Source organism: Protobothrops mucrosquamatus, unplaced genomic scaffold (assembly GCF_001527695.2).
Source record: "Protobothrops mucrosquamatus isolate PMUCROS unplaced genomic scaffold, P.Mucros_1.0 scaffold298, whole genome shotgun sequence".
Taxonomy (NCBI): domain Eukaryota; kingdom Metazoa; phylum Chordata; class Lepidosauria; order Squamata; family Viperidae; genus Protobothrops; species Protobothrops mucrosquamatus.
This window is the reverse complement of record NW_015386641.1, coordinates 330,463-348,047: the sequence shown is the minus strand read 5'-3', so window position 1 is coordinate 348,047 and position 17,585 is coordinate 330,463. Positions and strand designations below refer to the sequence as shown.

The window sequence follows — 17,585 nt, the reverse complement described above, 5'->3', positions numbered from 1 at the left end:
ATGTCACCCTCTAGTCCTTTTTTTAAATTAAACTAGACAAAACCAATTCCAGCAACTGTTCTTTATATGTTTTAGCCTCCAGTCCCCTGATCATCTTTGTTGTTCTTCTCTGCACTCTTTCTAGAGTCTCAACATCTTTTTTATGGATGTAATAGTCCAAGTGTGGTCTTACCAGGGCATTATAAAGTGGTACTAACACTTCAACATAACAAATATAAAAGGAAGAAATGTAAGGCCATTTTGAGCAATTAAGTAAACAAATTCAACTCAATTTCCTCATCTTCTCATCTTCTAGATATTCTAAAACAAAGCCATGCGAAAAAGGACAAAAAGCTATCTTTCAAAAAGATATGTTAAAATGGGATAGATTTTAATTGATCCATGGGATCGGTGCGAAAGCCCTCACTATATGAACAGATCTTAATGCGCTTGGCAATAACTACCCCAGCTCTGGATTAATACTCACATTTAAATGTCCAAATTGGAAGAGTCTTGTTGTGAGCTTGACCACAGTGGTCAAAGATGCACTTAGAATGACAAGGCCAGAGATGAAGTCTAGAATTTGCAGCACCAGGTGATACCACTCATAATGCAATGGATCTTTGCATGAAGAAGCAAATTTGCCGTAAGGAAAAAATGATGAAATGGCATAACTGAGGTAGTTCGTGCCTGAAACCCCAGCAAAAGAATAATAACAATAGGGGCCCAGAAGGAGAGATGCCATTGCGATAGCGCTTTGAACAGGAGAGCTGATGACATTGAAGATGCTAAAGGCAAAAGCAGCCTCCCACTGCAATGGAAACAAAAGTCTGTGGTCACATTTGGCCATCACATAATACACAAAATAGTCGTGTTTCTTTCTAGTGATTCCTAAGCAATCTTTTTGCCTGTTAACAGCTAGTGATGTTCTCATCTATTTTTTGACATTGTTTTTTTCTTTGATGCCTTTGGAATCACAAATACTACCAAAAATCAAAAGAAGCACACTGAACTTGGAAAGGTAAATTGCAATTTTAAACACCTATTGCCAAGAAGCAAGATCTGCTATTGTGTAAATTTGGACAAACACAGACTATGACAGTGGTGGCGAACCTATGGCACTGGTGCCAGAGGCTGCACTTGGAGCCCTCTCTGTGGGCACACGTGCTGTTGCCCCAGCCTTGCCTCCCCCCGTGACCCCCTCACCAGCAACCCCACTGGAGGAGAGTTGCCCCCAAGTGTGGCCCACGCGGAGCAGTGCAGCCAAGGACATGGCAGCCAGGCAGCATAAACAAGACTCTGCCCTCACACCCCATCATGCATAGTTGATGATGCAGTGCGCGGGGAGAGGACGTGGCTGCCATGGCGCTGCTGGGCTGCCTGGGTGATCTGCCGCGGGCCCTGGAAGCAGTGAGTGGCCCTGCGGGAAGGTGGGGTGGAGGCGGGGTAGGGGCAGAGCAGGGCAGGGGGTGGAGCAGGGGTGGGGGCAGTTTTTGGGCACTCGGTCTCTAAAAGGTTCGCCATCACTGGGCTATGACATTCAAAACTAAATTAACTTTTGGTTTCACTTTTCATGTCTTCACAAAATAATGTGGTATTGAACTATTTTCTATGTAATGTTCATGTATGTCAGGAATCAGACAATCAAGCCATGAACATTTTCACAAGTCTGACATGGATTTCCTGTTATGCTGGCTGAAGGTTTTGGAGGATGGGTCCCAAAAATCTCCATTCCAAGTCCTTTTTACCACCAGTATTATTACTGTCCATTCATATAAAACATTTTCCTTTGCACTACTCTTCAGAGGAACAGGAATGTCCCCAGGGTTTCAATGAACCCTGGTGGCGATAATGTGGTGGCGATAATGTGATTGAAACTATGCACATCACACACAAACATATATTCTTCAAAATAAAATTTTTAAAACCCTAAATGTCTTTGGGGATACAAAGAGATGCCCATATTCTAAGGAACTTATAAGAATGAACTTTCATGTTTACTTGATATTCCCCAAATGCATATCTCATTTATTCATTTCCTATGCATCAAAAAAGCATCAAAACATTTATTTTGTTTAAAATGAATGGATTTGTTTGATGTGGCTTTTATTGGTTATTTCAAGTCAGGAAATAAATATCTCTAGCTCTCGCCCAGTTTTGTAAATTGGGGCAAGTTTAAATTGTGTATACAGTACTTAAAAACCTTACATTATTTTTATTTTATATCCTAAGGTAGAAAAAAACCTCATTGGTTTCCAGTTTGTATCTATGCTAGTTTAATTCTGTCTAGAATGTGACATCACATGGAATAACCACATAAATTTACCAGGCATCTTGAAGTCCATTGTTTCTCAGCCAGAGTAATAAGAACACCTGCAATAACAGCCTGTAGACAGAGGGGAAAACATATGGATTTATATCATAAAGTGAACAATGTTAACAGTCCCTTTGTTCTCTCTGAAGTATTTTGCAGAACAGACTTTAAAAAAAAATAGCGCAAGGAAGCAAATTCACTAACATTAGAAAAACTTTCTACATCATGCACAGAAAGGATGTGCTATAGATGTCTATGGTGATTCTCAGCCATGCAGGTCACGGTTATCTCAAAGGTGCTTTTTCAAAAGGCAAATGGACTTTGTTTTTCTTGAAGATATTTTGCTTCTCATCCAAGCAGTTTCTTCAGTCAGAACGGAAGAATTTTCTTGGATGAGAAGCGAAACGTCTTCAAGTAAAAACAAGACAAGGCTAGTTGCCTTTTGAAAAAGCACCATTGGGGTTCGCTATAGATTTATTTTTAAACTCTTATATGTTTTATCTGGTACTGAGATTTAGACAGGTTCCTATTAAACCATAATTAAGTAGAAATTATATTTGTAGTCCATAATGACTCCAAGTGATTATTCCAATGGGGTAAGGAACCATGTGATAGCTTACTCATGTATTTTGTTCCCTTCCTGCAGACCTGACTCATAAACACTATTAGTTTGAGTTCTAAATCCTGGCATCAGTGTAAAATAGTGAGGGCGAATGAATTTTCAGTATGTTCAGTATACATCTGGGGATTTACTGATCCCAAAATGGAAAGATAAACAGAGAATAAAATATGAAATCAGGAGCAGCAACCACTCAGTTTTAGAAAATTTTGCTCTAGGGGTACAACAACAAATTTATAGTCCTTCTAAATATAGACAAATTTGAAAATGACTGGCCAATGTTTGGGTGCATCTCCAAAGACAACACCTTATCTTTTTATCATAGAATGAAGGAATGGGATTTTCTGAAATTTGCATCCATCTATAGGTGGTTAAGCTGGAAACAATGGTTATGGAAAGGTATGGTAATAATTAGCAAACTAGTTTGCCAAGAGGATGAATGTGACTGCAAAGCATAAGCCTGGAGACTAAAACATATGAAGAACGGTTGCAGGATTTGGGTTTGGATAGTCTAGAGAAAAGAAGGACTGGGGGGACATGATGTCCCCCCTCATCCTTCTCTTCGTTAAACTAGACATACCCAATTCCAGCAACCATTCCTTATATGTTTTAGCCTCCAATCTAGAATTGGGTATGTCTAGTTTGATGAAGAGAAGGACGAGGGGGGACATGATAGCAGTGTTCCAATATCTCAGGGGCTGCCACAAAGAAGAGGGAGTCAAGCTATTTTCCAAAGCGCCTGAAGGCAGGACGAGAAGCAACGGATGGAAACTAACCAAGGAGAGAAGCAACCTAGAACTAAGGAGAAACTTCCTGACAGTTAGAACAATTAACCAGTGGAACAACCTGCCTCCAGAAGCGGTGAATGCGCCAACACTGGAAGTTTTTAAGAAGAAACTGGACAGCCATTTGTCCGAAATGGTATAGGGTTTCCTGCCTGAGCAGGGGGTTGGACTAGATGACCTCCAAGGTCCCTTCCAACTTCATCATCATTATTATTATTATTATTATTATTATTATTATTATTATTATTATTATTGTTGTTGTTGTTGTTGTTGTTGTTGTTGTTGTTATTATTATTATAGCACTATTCCAGTATTTGAGGGACTGCCTCGAAGAAGTTGAGGGGGTCAACCTATTATACAAAGCACCAGCACGCAAGACAAGAAACAATGGATGGAAACTAATCAAGGAGAGAAGCTGCCTGGAATTAAGGAAAAACTTCCTAACAGTGAGAACAATTAAACAGTGGAACAGCTTGCCTTCAGAAGTTGTGGTTGCTTCATCACTGGAGGTTATTAAGAAGAGACTGGACAGCCAGTTATCTAAAATGGTATAGGAGGTTGGACTAGAAGACCTCCAAGGTCCCTTCCAACTCTATTCTACTCTATCCACCATAGTATGGTTCAAAACAATTGATGATACAAGAGAAATTATAACTTAATTTAATTGCATATGTTAATTTTCCCTTCTTGTGATCCAGACAGGAAAGAGTTAATTTGGTGAACAAGAATTTGAAAGCTCTAATTACCATTATTTATTAGAAGAAAGGTTAGGGATAGAACATAATAATTTCTCTACTTTTAATGTGTAAACATTAATGAAAACCTACATAGGCTATCTATAGTAGTAAGATATTTGTCCATTTTCTCCATGCAATGAGAGAAAGCTCACAGACATACAGTATGCATTTGCTCATTGTTTTGATAAATGTTGTTCTTTTTTATATAATTCTTAAAGTAAGAGCAACCTTATTAAAGTAAGTACCTTTCAGATTGTTGAATTCTGGGAGTGTAGTCTCAGTTCATTAGCTAGTCTGGGAAAAGGGAGTGCACAACTTCTTCATCTTCGTACTTAAAATATAAGCTTAGTGCTTATAATATATAAATATATCTATCATGTCATCCGTTTCTCTTATAATATTTCAAAGAATAAAGAGGGGGAAAGATATGCGTTTGCTATTCTGGGCAATCTCAATGTCATATTTATTTCTACTTTGATAAAGTAGCTATGCAACAGCACATCAATTTGGCACGATAACTACTTGGCATTGTCCAACTTATGAAATGTCAAGAATGACTAAGAATGATGGCCCCCTTTGCAGCAGGGAACAAGCAGAGAATCAATATTATTTGTATTTAGGCTCTAAAAAAATTGACTAAAATCTGAAAGGATATTGGTTTTCTTTATTCATAGCAATGATCTACATTACCAGAAAAAGGGAATGAACTGTACAGGAGTCCTCTATAACAGGGCTTTTCAACCAGTGGTACGGGTACCACCTGTGGTACATTGGCACCTGGCAGGTGGTACGCAACCATCCTAGAAAAGTGGTAGCGGGGGAGAGGAATGAGCTGAACTGATGGCAGCACCGCACAAGCCTGAGTGAGAGATGGCTGGAGCTGCAGGGCTGTCAGGGCTCAGCGGAAGCGCCAGGATCAGCGCCAGGCTCCAGCTGGAGCTCGGCGCTGATCCTGGTGCTTCTGCTGAGCCCCGAAGAAGCGCCGATCAGGTGGAAAGCAGCACTGATCCTGGTGCTTCTGCTGAGCCCTGAAGAAGCGCCGATCAGCTGGAATGTTGCAGCATCTCCAGGGTCTTGTGATTTACATTCAGATGCTTGGCAACTGATTCATATTTATGACGGTCACAGTGTCCCGGGGTCATGTGAAGTGACCAAAACCTGCTGCAACCACCCAGCAGATGGGGGGCATAAAAACCAAAAAACCCCCTCCCCACCCCCACTGCCAATCCTCAACAGAAATGCTCACAACAATGAAAACCTCAGACAGGAGGAAGAGTGCGGCCGGGCAGGCAGGCAGGTGTCTTGCTTGGCTGTGGCTTGGGGGGCATTTTTTTCTATGCCATTGTAACTTCGAACAGTCACTAAGTGAACTGTTGTAAGTCGAGGACTACCTGTACTTTATCACTTTTTTCCTTTTGGGGGGTCATCAAGTTTTTGACACCTTGCTAGGCGACTGGTGGTACTCGGATACTGCCATATCCTAAAAGTGGTACAATGGGTGAAAAGGTTGAAAAGCCCTGCTCTATAACAGATAGTGCCCCCTGGGACCGACATGTTGAATGACTTACTGATTGGAAATATCCCTGCCATCACAGTTCTGTACCCAAAAACAAAAACCATATTGTTAAGACTTTCTTTTATCCACTTTCCAGAAAGTGGAGGAACTCTATTTTCAAGCCGCTGATATTATTTTTGCAATTAGGGATGATAGGTATTATTAAATTGTCCTTTCATTACAAAGGGATGAAGTCTTGCTTGTATTGAATATCTCCTTCTCCCTGAAGTTCAAGCTCTCCTACTTGAAATATTTGCTTACATCTTCTCTGGAATAAAGAGTTGGCAATCTATAACTGAAGACAAAATAACTCAGTTCAGCACGGTGGTTTGTTTTTGTTTTTGTTTTTATGATAGATGAACTCAGGAAAGCTGGTGTGGAGTTGTTGCATTGTTGCTATGAGTGACAGCCTGAAAGCACTCAATATAAATCTCATGCCTTTCATGAATTTACAAAGAGTGTTAAGCTTTAAACTGGCATCCATCTCTTGGCTTCAAAGATCTTTTCATATTTGGGGTCAGGATTCAAGAGAGCACCTGTTGCTCTAGCCTTCTGATGGATTCAGTATGCACACATGTTTTCTCCCCAAGATATAATATGCGAGCAACAATAAAGAATCACCCTGTCGAGCGTAGCAGGTCGGCGGCAAAATCATTAAAATGGTACATACAGGCTGCTTGTGTGTCGAGTCTGATGCATGCGTACTTCGTCCGTGCTGGTTGTGAAGGCGCTGCTCGGTTTGTGGCACTGCTTGGCTTGTGATTGGTCATATGGTCGCATGCTGAGTGCTTACTGCATGTGGCGACCATTATGTTTCATTACACAACTGACATGTGTGGGTGGGTGTACAGTGATTGACTAAGTGCAAAAGGTAAATAATTTCTTTATTTTAAAAAATTGTTGGTGAATTGAAAATCTTTTTTTAATTTTTAGTGTAAAAGTGTGAAGTTTCTCCTTAATTCCAGGTTGCTTCTCTCTTTGATCAGTTTCCAACCATGGTTTCTCGTCCTTACCTCTGGTGCTTTGGTGACTAACGTGATCCCCTCTTCTTGGTGGCAGCCTCTCAAATACTGGAACACTGCTATCATGTCTCCCCTATTTCTTCTTTTCTTTAGACTAGCCAAACCCAAGTCCTGCAGGCGTTCTTCGTATGTTTTAGTCTCCAGGCCTTTAATCATCTTAGTTGCTCTTCTCTGAATTTTTTCCAAACTGTCAACATCTTTTTTGTGATATGGCAACCAAAATTGGCTGCAGTATTCCAGGTGTGGGCTTACTAGGGTTTTATAAAGCGGTACTAATACTTCACATTGATCTTGATTCTATGCCTCTGTTTATATAACTCAGTTTCCATCCATTGCTTCTTGTCCTGCCTTCAGGTGCTTTGAAGAATAGGTTGTCCCCCTTTTCTTTGTGACAGCCCCTGAGATAGTCGAACACTGCTATCTTTTCATTAAACTAGACATACACAATTTCTGAACGTTCTTCATTTGTTTCAGCCTCCATTCCCCCAATACTGCACTCTAACCACTGTGCCACCAGAGGTTTTGCAGGGGTTAGGAAGCAGTATCCCAGTTCATGGTTTCCCACACCTGACACAGTGTTTTGCAGTAACAGCAACATCAGGAGAGCCCTTCCTAACCCAAGTCTCTTTCGAATGGCCACTTCCTTGATTGCTCATGTGACTTGTAACACTGTGATTCCCTGAGCATTCCAGTGCTGAGGAAACAAAAACGTCTAGGGATGAGTTCCATTTATAATTTTTTTAATGTAAATTTACCACCAATAAATTCAGAAGGAATACCATTAGAAAAAGTTGAAAGGATCACGCACCTCGGTTCCAATTTACATGAAAGCTGGGACATGATCGCTGAAGTAAAGACAAGGATAGAGAAAGCTTGAACAGCATTCTTCAAAATGAAAAAGGTCTTCTGCAGTCATGACATAAGCCTAAGACTGAAAATCAGGCTTGTCAGATGTTATATTTTTTTCTATCCTGCTCTATGGAGTAGAGAGAAGGCCATCTGAAGAGACTAGAAGAATCTGAAATGTGGATTTACAGGCGGCTGTTACGTATAAGCTGGGTTGACAAGATCAGAAAGGAGGAGGTGATAAGCCTCCTGGGAAAGCCAAGGGAAATCATCAAAACAATTAAAAAATGAAAATTAGAATATTTCGGACATGTGATGCGACACCCAGAAAAATACGGCATACTCCATTTAATCCTCCAGGGAAAGACTGAAGGCAAACGAGGTCCAGGCAGAAGAAGAACATCATGGCTTCAAAATCTAAGGGACTGGTTTGGACAAAACTCAGCAGCACTTTTTCGTGTGGCTGCTGATAAAAACAGGATCGCCAACATGATCGTCAACGTCCGATAACGGATATGGCACAAGAAGAAGAAGAAGAATGTTATTAAACAAATTTATAGAACCACTCAACTCCTTCCAGCCAAGGTCCCTGAACCACTGTGAGGGGTGTGATTAGTAAGTTCATTAACATTCCTTCTATAGCATTCCTTTACATATAATATTCATTGGTTCCAATTTCAATTCATTTACCCGGTAATATTTTTGAACCGGGATAAATAAAGATTTGGCTTTTAGTTTTTGATTAGGTTTCTTCCCCGTCCCTGCCCAATCCCCCCTACTTCCCACCCCCTCCCACGCTCCGTTCCAATAGTCTAAAAATCTAGATGTTCACATTTGTGGTCTTTACAGCAACATTAAAATAAGAGTTTGAGTAGATAATTTATAAAAGCCTGAAATTATAATCTTGGCATTTCCACACCATGAAAAAGTTCCCATGAACAAAAGCAGAAACATCTGGAGTCATGAGTGACTGTTGGCAAAATATATCAGGTAAAAAAAAAAATGCTTGCAGAGTTTCTAGCCAGAACAAATAACACAACAGAATAAGAACATTTGGGAAGCCTTTTTTTTTTTCACCGTCTGCCTTTCCAACCCAGACTCCCTCATTTACACATGTGGTGGAGGGAACAAAGAGAAACAGAACAGAGAAGAGATTATTTCATGGCTGCTGGGCCAACTCCAGGAGGAGAGTTTAAGCTATTAGATTATCAGTTTCCACATTGCGTTCAATGTAATGGCAAGAAATCCCTCTTGCTTTTTCCGCCCAAACGTTGCGAAAGTATGGTTCTGCAGAAATTTTGTTGTTGTTCTTTTGGGTGTCCTTTTTCCCCAGATTCTGCCATTTTAGTTTTCGTCTTTTGCAAAATGCTCTAAGCTACAGATCAGCAGTAGGGCTGAAGATTTCAAAATAATATGGAAAATACAGCCTTGTTGAAATGATGGATTTCTTGCTTATATGTCTCTTCCTGCTTTACCAGGTTTGTTTTTCCTTCTCACATTCTTCTGTTTTTCTCAGTCACCTGCCCCCCCCTTCCTATCCCACTCCTGTCTCAATCTCCTGCCTCCCTTCCCATTGCTGCGTAATTATTCTGCTATATCTTCCTTTCCTAGATTGGCTGCCTCAAGTATTCTGGGCCATTCCATTAGACCACAGGAGGGGAACGATGGCCCTTTTATGACTTGTGGACTTCAACCAGTGGTGGGATTCAGCCAGTTCGCACCAGTTCGGAAGAACTGGTAGCTAATTTTTTGTTGCCCAGGCCCAGAATGGACTTCCAGAAGCGGCATCCACACAGAGAACCGGTTGTTCACATATTTGAATCCCACCACTGACTTCAACTCTCAGAATTCCTGACCCAGCCATGCTGGCTCAGGTATTCTGGGAGTTGAAGTCCACAGAGTCATAAAGGGGGCATTCGTTCCCCACCTCTACATTAGACAATCTAAGGCAAGCATCTTGTGAAAAAGAGGCACAGGTATGGGTGGAATGTAATCCATAGTCGCAAGAGAGTGGGGATCTTTCCCAGGGAGCAAAGAGGCAGAGAAGCTTGGAATCTCTGGTATGCAGGAAAAGGGCAAAGGGGGACCTCCCCTAGCAGTTCACAGTGTATATCTAGGAGTTATGCAAATAAATGCTTTGGTCTGGCAAGATTTCTGTCTATAGGTGAGCAACAATAAAGACCCTACTCTAAAGTAATTCCTTGTGTCGTTCTTAGTTCCTTAGGCCGGCCACAGGTATCAATATGATTTGGCTATTTTCTCTAAGTTTTCCAGTGTTTTCCAGACAGTCTGTCCTATTCCCCTAAGTCAGTCAGATTTCTCAAGCACAATGGAGATATCGGCCAACATGTTAGAACTACTGAACTAAATTTCAACTGGCTATTATAAAATATGGGATGGGGTAACATATTCTCCTTTGCCTGAGGGAGCGAAATTTCTTAGGAAACACGTACAATTTGTGTGTCTTCATAGCAAAAACAAAACAACAATTAAAAACCCATTAACTGGGAAAGATCTGCTTTGAATTTCTTTTCTACTTCTCTTCTTTTCTCAAGGGCTTTTAATGGTAGAAATTTTCCTTGAAAATTGTAGTAATACTTCTCCAGAAAAGCTGACTTGGAAGAGTTCCTTCAAAATGTCTTCTTTTCCCTTGAAATTTAATGGAAATGTGGGTAACAGCAGACCATTGGGGGAAATTAAAAAGCAGGATATTGACATAGCCTGTGGCCACCTCATCACTAAATATGCCTAAGTTAAAGATAAAGTACAGTACTCTCCAAAATTCTATTCTTGAAGGAATTTTTCTCAGGAAACAAGTAGAGAAAATGCAGGCGAATGCATCTGTTCACTTTTTGTGCCATTACTGATTCCAACAACAGTTTTGCTAACCCTTTGGCTTATCTAGAAGCTGCTCACAATGATATTCTTGAACTTTGACCTACACAGAACATCAGAAAGATTCAAGAACCCTTTGGAAGCCCATACTGTGCTTCCCTCACCATCTTAGGTCAAACTAGACATGATGTTGGAGTTCCATTTTAATATTTCCCAGAGTGGCTTTTTCTGTTAAAAAATAGCCGTAATTTCTAAAGTACCATGGTACATCCTCATTTAAAAAAATATATAGTGCCTCATTCCCTCCCCTAAAAAAAAAATCTTCATCCACACATAAATCTGCTAAAAATAGTGGCACAATATCATTAATTCATGATCTATTTATGGAGCTTTCGTAGCAGGTCAAATTAATTTAGTTCCAAGCAATTACAGTTCCCAATTGCTAGAAATTAAGGAAAACACTTCAGAAATGAGCTTATAGACAGAAGAGCCCTATCATCTTTTTTTTAATGAATTCAAAAGTTAGTATAGGGCAGGGGTAGGCAACCTTGGCTCTTTTATGACTCGTGGACTTCAACTCCCAGAACTCCTGGCTCAGGAATTCTGGGACTTGAAGTCCACGAGTCATAAAAGAGCCAAGGGTGCCTACCCCTGGTATAGGGCAACCCTTGATCCTTAAATGGTTCTTCTGAGAGTAAAAGGACACACAACAAAATTGAGCTTCTGATCTCTAATTTATTGAGTATTCTAAAAGGATACTGTGGTCAGTGTATCCAAAGGTATACAAAGATCTCTTATTTCTCTGCTAAATATCATCCATTAGGGTTACCAAATCTATCTCAATGCCAAAACAGTCTGAACAAACCAGAAAAAAAAATCTAAATAATATGTTTCCTCTAAGGTGCTCCCCTGTGGGTTTAATGCTTTCCTGTTCAGTCAACTTGAAAGTTACATTTTAGCAGAAACATCTATAGAAATAAAGAGATACATATTCAAGACCCTGGGAAGCAGGATGTATTTGCTAAATTATATAAGACTACAAAAGGCAGAGTCAAAATATTTTGCACGAGCATCCTATGGTGTACTACTCTTGGTCTGCATATACATAAAGCCTACTGAATGTCTATCAAAGTATTGACTCTACCTTGGTTTCTTCTGCTACGTGCTTAATCTTCAGTATCTGCTGTTAATAAACAATATTGCACATGGTTTTCACAGCCATGTAAGAGTTCTTGTGGCCTATCTTATCCCGATATCTAGAAAAATCACAGGCCAATAAGGTAAGATTCCTCTTCTAGATAACCGTGAATGCCAGAAGAATTAAATTGTTAGCTTTACAAACTGTACATTGTTTTGCACTTTTGGAAGTGCGTATCCTTGCTAGGTTCTGTGACAGTGGTGGCGAACCTATGGCACGGGTGCCAGAGGTAGCACTCAGAGCCCTCTCTATGGGCACTCGTGCCGTCGCCCCAGTCCTAGGCCTTCAGCTGAGTTTTATAAAACTTTTTTGCTTTAGGCCTCCGCCATGTGCAAAAAAAAAAAGATTCAGTCAATTTCAACTTCTTGTGGGGAAAAAAAAAGATCTTGCAAAGTTGGAATTGATTGAACTTTTTAGTCCCACCCAGCCTGCTGTTACCACTGCAACCATGCCCACTCAATGGGCCACACCCACCTGGCACTTGACGATGCATAAGTGGGTTTTGGGTTGCAGTTTGGGCAGTCAGTCTCTAAAAGGTTCGCCATCACTGTTCTATGATGAAGTTTTAAGAAAAAGAAATCTGAAATGTTCATGTTCTCTAAGATCTTGTCTCTAAGACTGATGTAGTACAAATAACTCTCCTTGATTCTTGATTTCTGAGCCATTCACCTGCAGTACAAAGAATGAAACAGGCTGAATCTGGATTTAAGAGCTGAATGACATATATCTTTCCTCCCTTCCACACCAAGTGGCTGGAATTAGCCCTCCTTTAAATTGTGTACAATGCCCCCATTTTGAAACATTTAAATACATTAAGACAGTGATTAATCACAGGACTATTTAGAACATGTAATCCTTCAAAAGAGGGCTATGTGGAGAATCAGATCTGAAGGACAAAATCCCTTATCTTAAAGCAGGCTGCATCCCATCCATCCTGAGCTTAAATAGCTGTCTTTTGCACCTTCAGCAACTGATGTACAATCTTGGGGGAAAAACACATTTGGGTTAAAATATTCTTGATTAATATTATAGGTCCGTTCACATATGTCCTTTGAACCCAGATATCTGCACAGCCCTAAGAAGCCCAGGCAAAAAAAAATATACAGGTAGTCCTCATTTAACGACCATTCATTCAACAATCGTTCAAAGTTACAATGTTGCTGAACAATCAGTCCTTGAATTTCCAGCTGTCCCAGCGCTCCTGTGGTCACCTGATTGCGATCTGGATGCTTGGCAACCATCTCACACTTACAACGATTGCAGCATCCTGCAGTCATGTAATGCCATACATGATTTGCTCTGCAGGCTTCCCACAAGCAAATTCAATGGGGAAGTTGGCAGGAAAGAATTGCAGGTCTGTCCAGTAAGCTGTTTACACTTTCCCCCATCCAGCGGCCACCAAGCCCCCAGTCCTGAAGTCCTCACATTGCATCATACTATCCATCCTGTACACTTTGTGAATCCATTTACCTGCCTGCTGCTGCCTGCTTGAGAGCCATCCTAGGACTCACTTAACAAACCACAATCCTTGCTTAACAACAGCAATGGCAAGTGCTGGGATTAAGTGATGCAGTTACATGACATCACACTATGACCGCATTGCTTAACGATGGAAATTCTGGTCCCAATTACCATCGTTAACCAAGGACTACTTGTAAACAAACTTGCAAGCAATCTCGGGTTCAATGACAAAAATACTAAAGTTTCTGGATCAGAAATTAAAGTTCTTTATGCGTTTGGCAGTTACAGTGAATTACATTTGTCTGAGAAGTTGACCAATTTCACATTCTCACTGTTCTCTTTCTATCACATTCTATGCACTCTTTTAAAGACGTTTACACTGATTCAACTAGTAATTTTATGCATGAAAAACATGTATTCATATAATGGGTTTTGTTTCAGTATTTCAAATATTTACCCAATCTCCATACACCAATCTCAAAGAAGTGCCTGACTTTGTCTTCACTTTGAGCTGCAATTGATCTGAGCTATACTTTTTAAAAGCATTGGCTTGATAAAGCCAGGGTAAAAATGGAAATTGATTTCATTTGATGTTTATAATTATGAAAAGTAAATATGATTAATGAAGTTACTCTTCGGGTTTGTATTTCATAGTTTCTCTCCACTATCATATTACAAATTACGTTTAGTAACAGCTTTTTGAAGTCCCTGAAATCCGCAACCAAGCTTACCAAGAATTTATGCATCTTTGGCTTAGAAAGAAAAAAAAAAGTTTTCACAGCCCTTTTTGTTCTTAGGATAACTTTTTCACAAGAAATTAATCAGCCCATTTGTTTATTTTCACTAGAAATTAATCAGTCCAGTTGCATATTAGTATTGTAGAAAAATTGCATTCTAGAACTATGATACTGAAGCCTCAAATATTTGACAGGTATTTCCAAATACATTGGTATAATAAACTTCTAATAATTTAGATACCAAGTTATCCTCTAAACCAGTCACTTAAATAAACACCCGTGTCAACATTCTTTCTGAGACATCTATTAATTCTGCCTACCAAATATCCGCTCCAGATGGGAGAAGCAAGGTGAACGCTCCATCCAAGAAACCCTGGTTTATAAGAAAAAACAGGAAAAAAAGCAATAATTCCCGAAATGAGGCTTAGGATTCCAAAGGAAATGAGCACTTTTCCAGTAACTAAAAACAATTTCCTTGTGTTCATTTTCGAATCTCTCTTCTTTCCTTCTGTAAATTGCACAAGACTGTACAATAGGCTGACACATACCATTACACACCAAAGCGTCTTGGAGATAGTTGTCAGGGGTGTTTCCTTATTGTTTGCTTGCTCAGGTGGATCACAATTCATTGTATAATTGAAATATAAGGCACTGAAGTGGAATTAGGAACAATTACAGGTAGTCCTTAACAACTGAGCCTACAATTTCGGCCATAAACCACTGTGGAAAGAAAAATCTTCATCAGGGTCCAGTCCAAGCTGGGAATAAACAAAATGGAGACTGCTTTAGAAAGAAGGTTGCAGTTTATTGAAGAGGAGAGCCAAACAGAGGGCTTTGGGAAAGCTGACATGTTGGGAGTGGTGGATTTTTATACCTTCTGGGACTCTTGAGGTTGTTTCCTGTTCCTGTTTGAGGCTTTGTATTTCCTGTGTCATGTACTTTGACCTGAGTCTGAGTGTGCCCTTTTGGTCTTTTAGAGTTTGGGTGGGGTATGTAGATTTTAGAGGTTTTTGTCTTCCTAATCTCATAGCTTCTAGCTTCCTGGCCTAACCTTCCTGAATGAATGATTGAATTTGCATTTCTAAAAGCTGGCCTCTGCCTAGGGGCTGGGTCTGATTTCTGGGGGCTGGTTTCTGTCTTTTTTTTAGATCTTCTCCATTATTCCTTTGGCGAAATATATTCTGCCTTTTTAATATTTCCCAAAATATTTCTTTCTCTGGATTCTTCCCACACCGTGATGGTTGTGAAGCAGATCACCACATGATTAGGCCTCAATTTACATCCATTTTGCAGCAGTTGTTAAGAAAAAGGGGAGATCATTAAACAACCATTAAGCCTTTTTGGTCTTAAGTGAATCCATTCGTTTCTGGAAACTAGTTTCCAGAAAAAAAGAAAACAAAATGATGGTCATGTGACTATGTGGGAGGTTGCAAACAACCATAAATGCAGGTTGGTTGCCAAGCACCAAAAGTGCAGTCATATGATTACAGGCTGAGGTGGACATTAGAACTTCAAATCCAGGTTCATAAGTTCCTTTTTTTCAGGGTAGGTCATAACTTCAATTTGTCATGAAGTGATTGGTCTTGAGGACTACCTGTAGCATATGTAAGAAAATGTGTCACCCTGATACACAGCTCTGTTCTTCAGGAGGGAATTCAGTAAGATGGCATCCCCCACTTTGTTTTAGATAACACAGTGTGTTAGGATTTCCAGAATTCCTAGCTGAAATTCAATGCCAGCACATCTCAAGATTTATCAAGGAGAGAAGGTTGGTGAAGAGGATATAAGGAGTGGCCTTGAAGGAGAGCAGAAACTCCTGCTAAAAAGCAATGGTCAGACAAATGGGGCTTTAATATGAGCCAAGAAACTAACCAGAGGAACATATAAAGAACGGTTGCTGGAACTGGGTATATCTAGTTTAATGGGAGGGGGAAAGTACTAGGGGTGACATTATAGCAGTGTTCCATTATCTCAGGGGTTGCCACAAAGAAGAGGGAGTCAAGCTATTCTCCAAAGCACCTGAGGGCAAGCAAGAAGCAACAGATGGAAACTAATCAAGGAGAGAAGCAATCTAGAACTAAGAAGAAATGTCCTGAAAGTTAGAACAATTAACCAGTGGAACAACTTGCCTCCGAAATTGTGAATGCTCCAACATTGGAAGTTTTTAAGAAGAGATTGGACAACCATTTGTCTGAAATGGTGTAGGGTTTCCTGCCTGAGCAGGGGGTTGGACTAGAAGACCACTAGTTATTCTGTTCTGTTCTGTTCTAAATATCTTAAGCAAGCCCCTCCCTAGTTCACACAAAGGTAACTTGAGAGAGAGGGGAAGTACATTCAGACTTGTAAGATCCTGTTACCGTAGCTGTATAGGAGTTCTGTCCTAGTAGTATTGGTTTCTCAATCGGGTCTACCTTGTAGGGCTGTCAGTTAGTTCTTTTATGCATCCTTTCAGGAGTGACTATATCTATCTATCTATCTATCTATCTATCTATCTATCTATCTATCTATCTATCTATCTATCTATCTATCTATCTATCTATCTATCTATCTATCTATCTCATTTATTATCCACCCATCTTATCCATCCAAGGTAACTTTGGGTGGCTTACAGTCATAAAAATGTACATAGACATATAAACTAAAAACATACATAAATTAAAACCAACCAACATTAAAATCTAATGACAGGTGGAGAGGGCAGGGATGGAGAGGAGGGAGATGGGATCTGTTGTTACTCGATCAACCACCTTGACTCTGCTGCTCCCCTGTTGGGGCCACAGGCTAATTGGCAGAGCCAGGTCTTCATGCCCTTACAAAAGGATAGGATGCCTCACATTGGGGGGCAAGATGTTCTAGAAGGCAGGAGTAACAGCACAGAACATCGTCCTCCGGGATCTAGCCATCCAGAATAATCGGATTGATGGGACTTGCAACATGCTTCCTCTGTCAGCAAGAGTGGGGTGAGATGGTCCCTCAAATAGACTGGACCCATGCCATGAAGGGCTTTAATGTTCCTGAGCCAAAAGACATTTTTTAAACAGTTTCTTTATACTTCACAGAACTATTCCATGGCTGCTTTCTTTTCGGAAGAAAGATTATGGGGCTGACCCAAGCAATTTTGTTCTTAGGACAAGCACCACCTACACATAAAGAAGTCAACTCATCAGTTTGTTCTTATTTGACCCCGCCTCCCTGTTACTGCAATTGTAGCCTGCAATTGGGGTGCAGGATAAGTTGGGTAGCACACAGTTCTGTTTTCAAAGAGAGGAGGGTGACTGAGAAATTCAGGGGTGTTGTGTCCTTTGTATTCCCCCCCCCTTAATCCCCTATGCATATCCTGATCACCCATTAAGGGTGATTGCCCTTCTCCATCTGCACACAGTTTCATGCCCGTTGCTGGTTGGCTAACTAGCAACAGGGTCTTGCCAGCCAATAGGAACTGTGTGATTACAAGCCAGGGGAATCCCATAAAAGAGGGCTCCCCTGGCCCAGAGAGC

The 17,585-nt window shown here is 40.4% G+C and overlaps 1 protein-coding gene across 1 annotated transcript in view; it reads right to left on the bottom strand.

Moving 5' to 3' along the window:
• TMEM212 (transmembrane protein 212) overlaps positions 1-14,631 on the bottom strand; it is a 27,002-nt gene extending 12,371 nt beyond the window's left edge. Inside the window, exons 1-3 of the mRNA XM_015814931.1 lie at positions 14,409-14,631; positions 2,306-2,365; positions 467-790 (exon numbers count right to left, since the gene is read on the bottom strand). Of these exons, the coding sequence (XP_015670417.1) occupies positions 467-790; positions 2,306-2,365; positions 14,409-14,573 (549 nt within the window). The 5' untranslated portion in view covers positions 14,574-14,631. The remainder of the gene's footprint in view (positions 1-466; positions 791-2,305; positions 2,366-14,408) is intronic.
• Positions 14,632-17,585: the final 2,954 nt, after the last annotated feature.